This window comes from Gymnoscopelus braueri (assembly GCF_963280865.1).
Source record: "Gymnoscopelus braueri genome assembly, chromosome: 23".
Classification (NCBI taxonomy): Eukaryota; Metazoa; Chordata; class Actinopteri; order Myctophiformes; family Myctophidae; genus Gymnoscopelus; species Gymnoscopelus braueri.
In genome coordinates this window covers 42,446,419-42,461,553 of record NC_137625.1, presented here as the reverse complement: position 1 = coordinate 42,461,553, position 15,135 = coordinate 42,446,419, and the positions used below count along the sequence as shown (strand labels likewise).

Below are 15,135 nucleotides of genomic sequence, written 5' to 3'. Positions count from 1 at the left end.
CTTTAACCATAGTTCTCTAGGAATGTTCTAATTTCATAATATCATCATCATAGTGCAAAAGGCGTTGGTTAAAATATTTTCTCTGTGTGATGTCTTTTTCTCTTTCTGTTTTTAAACCACCACGGCCATAAGGGTACTTTGATGGATTTGCCAATTCTTCAGACTTGTCGTCTAGATAGAATGCGCGTGGTTTTTGGTGTTCTGCAGGGGCGACTGAATATGTAGTGTCTTTCAGATTTACTGATGGCGTTCTCATCCTTAGAAGCGGTCAGTTGACACACCTATTTATAGAATTGTATTTCGTCATGCATCCCTCATGCATCCCTCTAGCCAATCAAAGGCATTGGTGTCAACATATTAACACGTATTAAGACTTCGGCCTTGTTGTGGGATCAATTCAACTCTAGTCCTCTTCTGTGTTACTGTTGTAGATGAGTATGCTTTCTTAGCTTTGGCCTTCTGCGCCTTTGCTTGACCAATGTCAGGTGTTCTCAAAGGACACACACACGCACGGACGGGTGATTTGGACTAGAAGATACTGTTCCAATCAAGACTGATTGATCCTGTCTTACCTCGCTTCAAAAACGTAAACGGCTTTTTGAAGTGACACACCTTTTTATTATAGGATTGTATTTCGTCATGCGTCCCTCTAGCCAATCAGAGACATTGATGTCAACATATTGACACGTATTAAGACTTCGGCTTTGTTGTGGGATCATTTCAACTCTAGTCCTCTTCTGTGTTACAATTGTAGATGAGTATGCTTTCTTAGCTTTGGCCTTCTGCGCCTTTGCTTGACCAATGTTAGGTGTTCTCAGAGGGAAACACACACGCACAGACGGGTGACTTGGACTTACTGAAGGTACTGTTCCAATCAAGTCTGATTGATCCTGTTTTACCTCACTTCAAAAAGTAGGGGCCTTTTGAAGTGACACACCTATTTATAGAATTTTATTTCGTCACGCGTCCCTCTAGCCAATCAGAGGCATTGGTGTCAACATATTGACACGTGTCACGTGGAGCTTGCCCAATGTTAGCTTGGCTAACAATGTTTGCTCACACAAAGCGAAAACATATTCTCCACCTTCGGCGGAGACAATAAATGAATGTATATTTTTTTGGGCGGTGAAACCGCCCCTATAAGTGAGGTTTGGAAATTTGTACAATTATCCTGCGCTGAAACCGCCCCTATAAGTGAGGTTTGGAAATTTGTACAATTATCCTGCGCTGTGATTGGCCAATCACAGTCTATTCAGGACTGTGATTGGCCAGTGTCACATGACACATGTGCATAGCCCTATATAAGAAACCATAACTTGAAAAAAAACCATAAACTGGTTTTTTTCAAGTTATGGTTTCGTCCATCATAAAGAGTGTTTCAATAAATGTATTTATTTTTTGTACATGATTGGTTGACTCCATTCAGTATTGTGATTAGCTAGTAAGACACCGCCCACTTCACACAGGGTGTGATTTTTTAAATACAATATCAAAAATAGATTTAAAGTTGTACAATGCAAAATCACAACTAACAATTTTTAGCAACCTCTGCTGGTCACTACCGTCACTGCATAGAATTTCCGTAATCCTCGATTACCCAGAATTCCATTCGTTTTCACCGGAAGCCGGAAGCGTTTCAAAAAGCGATCTTTTAATTGTTTTATACTATCTACGGATCGTTTCTCTTAGCCAGTGGAGCATTAGTTACCATGAGCTGTGCTTTCTTTTTCTGTTCTTTTTTGATCTTCTAATCCTACATTCTCTTAAAATCAGCGTGAGGTTCCTTTTTGTTATTAGCGCGATAGTTCCTGGCCAAACAGGAAACCGTTGCGGTAGTTCCTGGCCAAACAGGAAACCAGTGCATTTCCACCTCCGTTTTCCGGCCAGATGACGTCATTTCCCCGGGAAAGTCCCCCCAGTCCACGTTCAATATAAAATATATAAATAAAAAGCTTCCGGGGGTGAAATTCATGGAGTGGGTGTTGTGAAACTTTTGCCACTCACAAAAGATATACAATTTAACTTTAGTTTTGTTGAAAACGTTACCTAGTATGCCTTTAACTCATTAAAGGGGTAGTTCACCCCCAAAATAACTTTTTTTCTATGTATTCCTCACCACCTGGAGCCTTGAATTCATAGATATTTTTTTGTTTTTGTCACATTCCTAAGCCAATAATTTGATTATAATAAATTTGTCCCCATTGATTCCGGTAGGAGACACAAATGCATTTGTGTCTCCTACCGGAATCAATGGGGCTAAATTTATTATAATCAAATAATAAAGGAAGGAATGCGACAAAAACAAAAAAATATCCATGAATTCAAGGCTCCATGGGGTGAGTAATCCATTGAAAAAAAGTTATTTTGGGGGTGAACTACCCCTTTAAGACCTGGAACGCATGTGTGTCACTTTTTCATTTGAGCTAAAAAGCATTATTTTACTCTTTGGCTATTCAAAAATAGCAGATATACAAGCTCATGAGCTTGTAGATCTGCTATTTTTGAAAAATCTTGAAAATGTGTGCAAACCTTTGAATATATATTGTATAAAGCGAACATTTTTAACTATTCTTTGCTTCTGGGGGTCCCTGGAACAACACATTTTGAGATGGAGGCCTTGACATGAAAAAGTTTGAGCACCACTGATATAGAAACATACGTTTTTTCAGAATACTGTTGGATTTAGAAGACATTTGTAGAATCGATATAATGGATAGTTGCAGCCCTAGATGCATCAAATGGAGGAGGAGGGGGGGGGGTGTCACACCTTCTGTCCTTTTGAATGGCTGAAGAAATCGTCGGGCCAGACGTCCTTGCCGAACATGACGTCATCGTTGAGGTAGATGAACTTCTGGGACAGGCCTGGGATGCGGTGGATGTGCGTCTCTATGGCGGGGGAGCTGAACGTTGGCAGATGACTGTGGTTCGTAAAGATGTCCTGCAGGGAAACACATATTAGGACGGTCACCATCATGACATTTTAGATGACGTTTAGATGTCATACAAATAATTCAAATTAATGATTTGTGTTTTGGGAATTTGTGTTTTTTTTATCTGTGGCTCTGGACCACCGGATCTCCATATATGCCTATATATGGGCGTGCCGGGTTTGTTTATGGTTGGTTATGTCTGAGTGAGAGTGACATGGCCGATAAAATACAGAAATCACTCACAATCCAGTGTCTCTGTCTAGAGTAGTTAGATATTTTTTTCTATTTTCAAATAATACTAGAGAATCAATTAATATAGTTATTGATACATAGTTAAGAAAGGATAGACTTTTACTGTCCATGACAAATTGCCATGGCATCAGACAGATATTGAGGTTTGTGGATAGATTCAGACATTGATGAGAGCAATGAGTGATAATACAGTGCTTCTCAAAGTGGGGTCCAGGGACCCTCAGGGATGGAATCATTGTACCTGGTGGGCGACGACGGTGATTCTGGAGTTGTCCAGGTTGAGCCAGGAGGGGATCTGCCCGTTGGTCACGATGAAGATGTGTCGCACCCAGGGGGCGTGTCTCTCGATGGAACGCAGCGAATAGCGGAGCTCCTCGTTATCTTCGAAGCGGCTGGCCGAGACATCCTCGTCCTGTTTAGACTAGAGAGCGGAACACATGTGCAGGAAGGACTGCTGTTTACACCACACCTGATCCTTGTTAAGGCCAACTTTGGTGGTCTTATAGAAGGGTTAACTTTCTACATTCTCTTCTTGCTGGGAGACCTCAGCTGTTTATACCACTAGCACATTTAAAACAATAATAATACTGTACTTAGTTGACCAGGGGTCGTCACTGTACTTGGGCCGCACTATTTTCCATCTGCGCCAAATCTCTTCTCCAAAATAGACGATCTACGAGCTCACAAGCCATCACAACGCAATGCGGTGTGAGCTTGTATAAAGATCTGCCATGTTCTGCAAGCGCTCCCCCAGAATAGGGTTGCTAAGTGGTTAAAAGAAAGTAGCTTATGGACTTGCTAGCTGTGTTGTTCCTCTGACATGATTGACGTTGTTTCCCCAGGACAATGGTCAGAGACAGGAAGTTCCCTAGGATTGGAAAGGGGTGTAAATTCTTTACAGTCTGAATAAACTGCGTCTCAATGGCTCTCGACACTGCCTCAGTTACTGTAAGGCCTTTCACGCCACAAACGCAGCTCCTCGTACAGTAGCACGACAGGCGAATTGTGTAGTAGTGTCTACGGGCACCGGGCAGTGGAAAGTAACTAAGTACATGTACTCAAGTACTGTACTCAAGTAAAATTGTAAGTATTTGTATTTTACTTGAGTATTTCCAATTTCCAATACTCTTACTTCTACTCCACTACATCTCAGAGGCAAATATTATACTTTTACTCCACTACAATTATTTGAAAACTTTAGTTACGAGTTACTTTGCAGATATAAATTATTACATTATAAAACAAACCACTTTAACCACTTTATTCCTATTTTATACCTAGGCTATTTGAAAATAGCCGATCTACAAGCTCACAACGTGTCGCGATGCGACGCGTTGTGAGCTTGTAGATCTGCTATTTTCAAACATTTCAGTACTTTTACTTTTGGTACTTTAAGTACATTTTTGTACCAAAACTTTTGCACTTTTACTCAAGTAAAATTTGAACACCAGACTTTTACTTGTAACAGAGCACTTCTACATTGCAGTATTGACACTTTTACTTAAGTAAAACATTTGAGTACTTTTTTCCCACCACTGTCTACGGCCCAGGTCACCACCAGATACCAGACGGAGAGTCCTAGACCACCGATTACCCATGCTCTGACCCGTCAATATGACAAAATGTTATTCTATTATAAAGGTCTGGCTGTATAGTACTAATGATGAGTCATAATAACCTGTGAGATGGCAGTGAGGTCCCAGAACAGGTATCCAGGGCTGATGGTCAACTCTTTCCCATCCAGAGTGAGGTTCTTCCTGGCCTGTTGGCTGAGCTCGTTAAAGTCCTGGGGGGTGTTCAGGTGGAGTAGGGCGATGCTGGCCTCCGAGTAGAACTCAAACTGACACATAAACAACAAAACAAACAAACAAAAATATCAGTCAAACTGATACATCGGTCTCTGGCTCTAATCAAAATGATCATAACAATGCTGCTATGTATCATGGCAACCTGAAAAAAGAGAAAGAAACAGCACTTTAAAACCCATTAAGACCGTGTCATTTTAGATTAATTTGACTATCAAAAAATTGCAGATATACAAGCTCATTGCGCGGCACCGAGTGCCGCACAATGAGCTTGTATATCTGCTATTTAAAAGAAATCTTGAACATTTTCGCAAATCTTTGAATGTATAAAAACAATTTAAAGCGAACATTTGTAACACAAATCTTTGCTTCTGGGGGGGTCCCTGGGACAACATATTTTGAGATGGGGGTCCGCGGCCAAATAAGTTTAATGTTGGGGGTCCTTGACATGAAAAAGTTTAGGAAGGATTTAGACAGCATTTTGTAGAATCGGCCTCAGGTCTAAATGGGCTAAAAGAATCAAGAATGTGCTTATTTCAGTACAAGCTCTTAACAACGAGCAGTGGGTTTGTTACGGATACAGGGAGACAAATGGAAGGCAACGACCAGACACCTGGGAGTCTATTGTTAAGACACAGACAGAGACACGGTGAGTCAAGTTCAAGTTCAGCTTGCCTTTTGGCTCCTCAGTCATTCACTGTTGTTACAGCAGGACTCACGGATCAAAGCCGCCGCCTACATGCTGTGTAGAGTCATCACTCTGCATGCCACTCATACCGAGCCCTTTATACCTCAGCCTGTGTGTGTGTGTGTGTGTGTGTGTGTGTGTGTGTGTGTGTGTACAGAAAATTCTGTGATGTCATCCCTTTGGGCCTGTGGGGTTGACTATGGAGGAGGTTCTCCCTCTGGTCTTAAGGGAGGCATACATGGCATCAGCTCAGAGAGTGTGTGTGTGTGTGTGTGTGTGTGTGTGTGTGTGTGTGTGTGTGTGTGTGTGTGTGTGTGTGTGTGTGTGTGTGTGTGTGTGTGTGTGTGTGTGTGTGTGTTTACATTTATGTGTGTGTGTGTGTGTGTGCATGCACGTGCACGCTACCCTGGCATTGCCCCACCTCTCTCATCGCTCTTATGGGCCGTTCACACATGTTTAGGTGGCAACTCTGCCGCTATATCGTCGAAGCGGCAAAGAAAATAGATATTGACAGACGTCTTTATGTTTATTTATACTCTCATCCTGGCTAACGTAGTGAGCCAGTGCTGCCTGGTAAGGTATTTTATTAACATGAAAATACATACGCTGTGAGCTTGTAGATGAGCCATTTTTGAATAGGGCTTAAGTGGTTGAATAAAAAGTTATTTGTGATTATTATTATTTTTTGCATAGAAATAAAATGTTCTCAAATAGAGCATTTAGAAAATGGTGCCTTTTTTTTGACAAAAATATCGAGCAAAACATTGGTAATGGGTGCCATTGGGTGGTCTAAGACACTTTTTGATTTGAGCTAAAAAGCATTATTTTACACTTTGGCTATTCAAAAATAGCAGATATACAAGCTAATAGCGTGGCACCGAGTGCCGCGCTATGAGCTTGTGGATCTGCTATTTTTGAAAAATCGTGAAAATGTGTGCAAAAAGACAAAATCAGGATCGGATTCGGAACCAAAAAGATCTGTCATGAGTCAGACTCTAGGGTAAAACCCAGCAGGCAGCCACACAACCAGGATCATACTGCTATATTTATTACACCTCCCTTTATAGTGCACTTCACACTCGCACAAACACATATGTCAGTCAGTCAGTCAGTCAGTCAGTCAGTCAGTCAGTCACAAAGAAGGTGGAAAAAATAATATTGATTGATTTATATAGTTTCACTGGGAAAGGTGACCCTGTTGCCAGCAACATCAAGTGCCTGCCTGTCAACCTTCATCAGTCAGTAGGATTGGCAGCCTGGCAGCGCAGGTGGCACCCGGACACCATCTCACACCCAGCAGCTTATAAATCACGCTCTGCTGTCCTGACACATTACATACTGTACCATGACTGCAAAAGGCATTACATTTACCGGTAGTTTGACTCGGTTCCACAGATAAATATTGTGAAAATAGCCGAACTACAAGCTCACAACGCCTCGCGCGTTGTGAGCTCGTAGATCGGCTATTTTCACAATATTTATGTGCAGTTACCCTGTATACACCTATACTTAATGTCGGTTTATTTACTATTGAGTGAGAAAACAATGTTGCACATTAAGCTAATAAATAAAATGATGTGGGGACACCCCTGGGTGTTCCGACCCCCAGTTTGGGAAACACTGCTGTATAGATTGCTCAATCCAACATTGTGCAATGTATAAAAGGTATCTGAACACATGATCATGCCTTATTTGACATAATTGTGTTACTACTGCTACTAGCATTAGTGCAGTACAATATAGTTATTAGTAATAATATAGTTTAACACATTGAATGCCAGTCGCGTAGATCTACACGAACCTATTTAAAGCCGCAGCGTGCCAGTCGCGTAGATCTACGCGAACCTATTTAAAGCCGCAGCGTGCCAGTCGCGTAGATCTACGCGAACCGCCGATTCCCATTGAAATGGCCCCAGGTGCACTTTCCGAATTTTTTTGATCCATTTCCGTTTCCGGTTTCCGGTCGGAAACAGAATTATTCGGGTTCCGGTTTTTTCGATCGTATCCGCTTCCTGTCTGGGATCCTGTTTAAAACTCGATTTTCTCGGTTGTTGTTTTTCTCCTCGCTGATCACTGTTTAGCGTTGATCGGCTGTATCTTCAAGATGGCGGCATGGATTTGGAAACTATTTTCGCTGGCCGTTTCTCACGGATCCGCCGTGTGTTTAGAACCAAATGAACGCGCACTTTTAACTTATTTAGCGAGGTCTGTGGCGACATGAAAAAAACAAAAAAACAACAATAAAACGCTGGCACTGGTGAGTACATTATGAGATTAAACTCTGGCATGGAATGTGTTAATATAGTGCTAGTATATTAAAGCAGCAGTAGAAAAGTGCGCACGTCCGAACGCAGATCTCCGCCAGGCCAGGAGGCCTATCCAGGGCTGTACAAATAACCCTATGACAGCATGACAGGTCATGATCTCAGTCACTAATGACAGTGGATGTGCGGACAAACTAACTGTCCTAATGCGGACAAACTAACTGTACTAATTAAACACACGAGAACACACGCAGAGACACACACACACACACACACACACACACACACACACACACACACACACACACACACACACACACACACACACACACACACACACACACACACACACACACACACACACACACACACACACACACACACACACACACACACACACAGTGAGCCAGAGTTGATTTTGACACCAAAGTTTGATTTAGTTTTAGTCATATTTTAGTCATCTGAAATGTTTTACTGTTAGTCTAGTTTTAGTCCACTAAATATCATAACATTTTAGACGACTAAATCTACAGTTGGTTTAGTCGACTAAATTGTATTTTGCCTTGATGGCGTCGTAATGGCTGATTTTACACTTGGTTGTGTGCTGAAAATAGCCGATCTACAAGCTCAGAACGCGTCGCGTTCTGAGCTTGTAGATCGGCTATTTTCAGAGCGCAACACCCGAGCGCAACCAAACATAAAATGACTTGTCTGTGACCTCTTCTCCACTCACTAACATTTTAGTCTAGTTTTTATTGGTTGACAAAATTGTATATTTAGTCTTGTAGTTTTAGCCACCATAGCTTAGTTTTTATTTAGTTTGTCAGTGAAAAAAGGTAGTCGACGAAAATTTTTCGTCATAGTTTTAGTCCACAAAATCAGATCAGGTGTGAGCAGATGATAGGTGGTCACAAGGTAGCTTTCATCAGCATAGCACTCAGTCTAACACCTACTATTAATACTGCCCCCCCCCCCCACTGAACCACACTCTTGTATTACTATACTTGTGAGGACCAAATGTTCTCATAAGTATAGTAGAATTTGAGAAATAAGACATTGAGAAGATCATTTTCTTTTTTCTTCACAAGAGAAAACGGCTGTTTACTGGCTAAAAAAAAATATTTTTTTAGATAGCCGATCTACAATCTCACAAACGCCAGGCAGCGACACAGCAGTGTAAATCAGCAGTTTTCCAGCAATTTTCAGCTATTTTCCATGCCGTCCTAAAAATGTTTATGTCCTCACAAGTATAGTAATATAAACCTTTGAGTGAGTGTGTGTGTGTGTGTGTGTGTGTGTGTGTGTGTGTGTGTGTGTGTGTGTGTGTGTGTGTGTGTGTGTGTGTGTGTGTGTGTGTGTGTGTGTGTGTGTGTGTGTGTGTGTGTGTGTATATCTCTCTCTACACTAAACACATCATCCATCTTTCACAGAAACAGTCCAGCAGCGCCAGGAACCACCTTGAAACCAAACCTGTGCATTGTAATGGTAGGCCACCGCGCACACACGCACACGCGCACACACCCACACACACACTCTTTGCCCTGATTCCTGGAGCCTCTAGCTGATGTCATGTACTGCTGACCCTCATATACACAGCGGTCCATCCCGTCTCTACCTCCCTCTCCTCACAATAACCCTGTCAAAGCCATGATGACTCCATTAACTGTCACCACCCCCCCACCCCAGTCCGCTCAACATCGAGACTGGCCTTCACATAGCACTCAACACAAAGCCCCCCCCCCCCCCCCGAGCAAGGCAGGTGTGTGCGCAACACACACGAATGAGTGAAGGTCCGCTCATTTATAACCGTTTAACCCATTAAAACCGGGAACGCATCTGTGTAACCACTTTAACCATCATTTTGTACTTTGGCTATTTAAAAATAGCAGATATACAAGCTCACAGCGCCGCGCTATGAGCTTGTAGATCTGCTATTTTTGAAAAATCTTTGCTTCTAGGGGGTCCCTGGAACAACATATTTTGAGATGGGGGTCCGCGGCCAAATACATATTATTTTGGGTGGTCCTTGACATGAAAAGGTTTGAGAATCACTGATTATAGCAACAAAAGTAAAAAAAAAAAAAAAACTGTTAGGATTTAGAAGACATTTGTAGAATCCCCCAGAAGCAAAGATTTGAGTTACAAGTGTTCGCTTTAAAAAAATATATATATATTCAAGAATAGCAGATCTACAAGCTCATAGCGCGGTACTCGGTGCCGCGCTATGAGAATCATTTTGAATCTGGAAAAAAAAGTTTTGGAATCGAGAATCGTTTGTTTTGAAAAAATCTGGAAAAATCGGAATCGTGACCCTAATAATCGGAATCGAATCAAATCGTGAGATAGCAGACGACTCACAGCCCCTACTGTTGGGATTTAGAAGCCGTTTTTAGAATCGGCCTCAGTTCTAAATGGATTACAATAGTTTGACACGCAGGCATCGCTGCAGAGAACGTTTAGCCTTTACCCACTTAAGTCCTATTTACAAAAGGTTTCAGCCAGACAAGAGCCCAATTGACTACCATAATATAATTTAAGTTTAATATTTCCAAAAGTGTATTAAAAAAATTAGTGTAGGTACTTCTGCTGGTTTGTGAGATTAACAGACAGACAGACACACGGACTGACCCTCTTATGGAGCTTGACTCCTGCAGAGTCACGGTGTAAAGATAGCTAAAACAGCTGATACAAGCTCACACAACGCGTCACACCAACTTTGTAGATCATCTATTTTCGCTATTTTTGAAAATCTAAAGCGGTTGTAGTTGACCTGGAAGTAAAAGGGTGGAGTAGGACTGTGGAGGGAATGTCAATAAAATCCTGGTGACCTTTCGTTGCGCTGGCTGGCGCCATGACAAACAGTTGTTCTAATGCTAACCACCCTATCCTGTGGCTCTAAGGTTACACATCTAATCTCTAACCATCACACTGCACCCATGATGGCTAACCTATAGACACACACTGTGTCTGGGGGCTAATGATAACCATAGCTGACCCAACCAATGCTAGCCATAGCTGACCCACGCAAACATTATTGTTGTTATTTATAAGTCAGACAAACAGACAGCCTCATTACAATAGCTTTGCACTCGTCACTAATAATTGCTCGCCGTTTTAGAACACAGGGATTCCACCACAGGAAATATAAGACGATGTATTGTGCTAATCTATGCTATGTGGATGAATTGGACCAGGACTTTTTTGTGTTTTCCTTTTCATCGTAAACTGTACTCCTGTGCTGTCTACATGTTTGCACTATTTCACTATAAAAGCATTATTTTACACTTGGCTATTCAAAAATAGCAGATATACAAGCTCATAGCTCAAGCTTGTAGATCTGCTATTTTTGGAAAATCTGTGCAAATCTTTGAATATATATATTTTTAAAGCGAACATTTGTTACTCAAATCTTTGCTTCTGGGGGTCCCTGGAACAAAATATTTTCAGATGGGGGTCGGCGACCAAATACATATCATACTTTGGGGTATAGAAACATATGTTTTTCAGAATACTATTGCAGTATTGAAGTATTCAATCAATACATTTATTGTTTATTTTATTTCTTTTAAATGTATTTTATTCATATATTTTAATAGGGGTCAGGTTTTTTATTAACAAATGTGTTTTGCACTTGTTAGTTGTAAACTTGGTTGACTGCTGTACTCGATACAATTTAGTTCTGTAGCTAATTGTTATTATTGAATAACATTATTGAATGGTCCATTGAACACTGCTAAATAAACTATAATGTCCTATAAACACTTGAGTCATTATTTTCTCGTATGCCCACATAAGCTCCATAATCTACCGTGTGTTAACCCATTAAGACCGGGAACGCATCTGTGTCACTTTTAGATTTCTTTGGCTATTCAAAAATAGCAGCTTGTAGATCTGCTATTTTAGAAAAATCGTGAATATTTGTGCAAATCATAGATTTTTTTTTTTAAGCGAACATTTTTCACTCAAATCTTAGCTTTTGGGGCCCTGGAACAAAATATTTTGAGATGGGGTTCCGCGGCCAAATACATATCATTTTGGGGGTCCTTGACATGAAAAACGTTTGAGAACCACTGATATACGACATACGTTTTTTTTTTAAACTGTTAAGATTTAGATTAGAAGACATTTGTAGAATCCCCAGAAGCAAAGATTTTAGTTAAAAATGTTCGCTTAAAAAATATACATAATCAAAGATTTGCACAAATTTTCATGATTTGAACTGCAGATCTACAAGCTCGAGCTTGTAGATCTGCTATTTTTGAAAAAAAAATGACACAGATGCGTTCCCGGTCTTAATGGGTTAAACATATACATCAGACAAGGTTAGCTACGGTACAGCACAACACCGTAATATCCTCAGTGATCATTTATCCATTTATAACTCTGAAGAGTGTACGAATGTAACCAAATGGACCCTGCAAGGGTCCATTTGGTTACATCTGTACACTCTCAGAGTTCAGTTAACACTGCAGGACATTAGCGTTTGAAGATGAGAGACGAAGACGCGTGTGCGCGCTCCACTGTGTGTGTGTGTGTGTGTGTGTGTGTGTGTGTGTGTGTGTGTGTGTGTGTGTGTGTGTGTGTGTGTGTGTGAGAGAGAGCACAGTCTTGTTGTTTTTGATTAACTGGGCGGTAATCCTTGCTCGTTAACTGGCATTCCTCCTTCTCAAAATATCCCGGGCCAGAGTTCTGATGAGAGAAAATTATTAGACAGACAAAGCCGCCTGGCTGCCGAAAGGGGCCAAACGTGGGGCCCTTTGGCCTCCGGTCTAACAGTTTAAAACAGAAGAAATAAAACGTAAGATCTTCTCTTATGGGGGTCCCTGACACCAAATCTTTCCAAATGGTGGTACGCGTCTTAATATGTATCAATGTGGGGGTCCTTGATATGAAAATGTTTGAGAAACACTGATTTCTGTTTTGTGTTGCTGATGGCTGTTAAATAATTCCCTAATGGTTTATAAATAATCTAATCTATCCATCTATGATTTCTTTGATGTATGAAAAGACATACTTATCTGATCAAAAGACACATATCCCTCTGTAATAATGCTGTATCCATAACAGTGCCATGGTAGGATACTCTAACGATGCCATCTTGTGGCAAAAGGATTAACTTAACTTTTTCATGAAGTGGTTAGGTAAGAATATTTGATGTCTTTAAAAAATGTGCAATTGTTGATTTCTGCTTGGCTCTCTGTAAACTAAGGACACATTAACAAAGGCATTCAATGGGTGTGCAACTCTGCCCCCTGGTGTTTGGTAAGTGACCTGGAATTAAAAAACCTCATCTACTGAAGAATTGAATCTATTTTCCCTTGCACCAGAGGAGAGGTATTTACATTTTAGCCCTCTTCTTTCATGTAATAAACACCATATGTTTAAAACCCCCCCCCAAAAAACTATTATTTTTCCACAAGAGGGCGCTCTGACGCAACTTAGGAATGATCCTAGGACCCTTTAAAAAGGGAATGGACCGATGTGACCTCATCCCAAAAAAAAACGGACGTGCATCCGCCCCAATGATGGGATCTTGAGAAAAAGATCCATATCTCCATATATATATTGTTTTGGTCAAAACCAGTCATTTTCGACGCACGTCTCTCTGCAATGGCGGATCGCGGTAGAAATGCTATTGTTCCATTCGTTAGACGGGACCCTTGGCCATGCCCAGACACCTTTTGTTTACATCCGGGTCCTCGTTGTGGCTTCTGCAGCTCTAAAAAGATTGCCAATAAACGGTAAAAAAAAACGCTGCCACTGGCTGTAGCCTACCCTGTTTAAAAAAACCTCTGGCACTCAATGTGTTAATAGTACATTATGTGGAATTAATTAATCACACTGTTCCTTCATTGTCTCTTTTGTTTACATGCGGGCAGATTGTCAGACTACTGTTTCCTACCGTTACACCCAACAGTGTTGCCAAAACCCACTAAAAGAACAATCCACACTCAAGCTTTTTAATGTGCCGCAGAAGCAGTCATGAAATGAATGCATTTCGGCCTGCTGGCCTTTGTCAGCGATTCCCAAAGGTTTAACCCTTCATATTCAATAGCCATATTCAAACATAAAACAAAACAGCAGATTTAACACGGAACGCCTCACAAGCCTCATAGCACAGGACGTCGAGTGAACCCGAAACGAGCTTGCTCCTCAAAACATCGGGTTTGGCAATCTGTTGGGAAAAGCTGCCGTGCAACCAGAAGAATGCGTGCATGCCGTGTTAATGTTTGAAATGATTGGTCAATTGAGAAAGAAAAAAAACAGTGTGATGTGTAGCAGTGGTTCTCAAACTTTTTCATGTCAAGGACCCCCAAAATGATATGTATTTGGCCACGGACCTCCATCTCAAAATATTTTTGTTCCAGGGACCCCCCCAGAAGCAAAGATTTGAGTTACAAATGTTCGCTTAAAAAAAATAGTATATTCAAAAGGTTTGCACACATTTTCACGATTTTTCAAAAATAGCAGATCTACAAGCTCATAGCGCGGCACTCGGTGCCGCGCTATGAGCTTGTAGATCTGCTATTTTTGAATAGCCAAAAGTATAAAAGGTTAAAGTGCTTAAAAATTATTGTGATGCTATATTAACACATTTTTGCTGGGGACCCCCTGGAACCCCTGGGGGTCCCCCCGGACCCCACTTTGAGAAGCAATGATGTGGAGAACACCTCACCTGTTTGATCCTGCTGGTGATGGGCGAGGGCAGTTTGACTCGGAGCTGCTCCGTCTCCTTGAAGGACGCTGGGAAGCCACTCAGATAGGCCAGCGTCTGCATCCGCACCAGGCCTGGCGAGTCTTTGTCTGTGGTCTTCAACAAACAACAGCATGATGTCAGTGTAGGTTAAAGGGATTCTAGGCAACTTCAGAGATCAAAAAAATAAAAAAAACTGTCGAACACCCTCCACTCCCCCCCCCTCCTCCTCATCAGCAGTTCGTTTCCCCGACCACCAGGGGGTGACGCAGGGGGGGACTTCTGAACGTGCCATGCCGAAAATAGGTTGCTTTATTCGGATACTGCCCGCCCCTGCCGGTTCTCTGAATTTTTATTTTTAAATAGGCTCTGTCATGATTAATTGACCACATATATGAGGTTAAACAACTACATTCTATCCAAACGCTATCTTAAAAGAATTCCGTGCCTCAAAAAATAAGTTTAAAGGTATCATGACATTCATTTTCACTTTTTTTATTTT

At 41.3% G+C, this 15,135-nt stretch overlaps 1 protein-coding gene across 1 annotated transcript in view; it reads right to left on the bottom strand.

The window, feature by feature from the left end:
- The window catches only part of gnptab (N-acetylglucosamine-1-phosphate transferase subunits alpha and beta), a 50,942-nt gene that overhangs the window by 23,267 nt on the left and 12,540 nt on the right, over positions 1 to 15,135 (bottom strand). Inside the window, exons 7-10 of the mRNA XM_080421314.1 lie at positions 14,616 to 14,750; positions 4,861 to 5,022; positions 3,424 to 3,603; positions 2,768 to 2,938 (exon numbers count right to left, since the gene is read on the bottom strand). Coding sequence (XP_080277440.1) covers positions 2,768 to 2,938; positions 3,424 to 3,603; positions 4,861 to 5,022; positions 14,616 to 14,750 — 648 coding nt within the window. The remainder of the gene's footprint in view (positions 1 to 2,767; positions 2,939 to 3,423; positions 3,604 to 4,860; positions 5,023 to 14,615; positions 14,751 to 15,135) is intronic.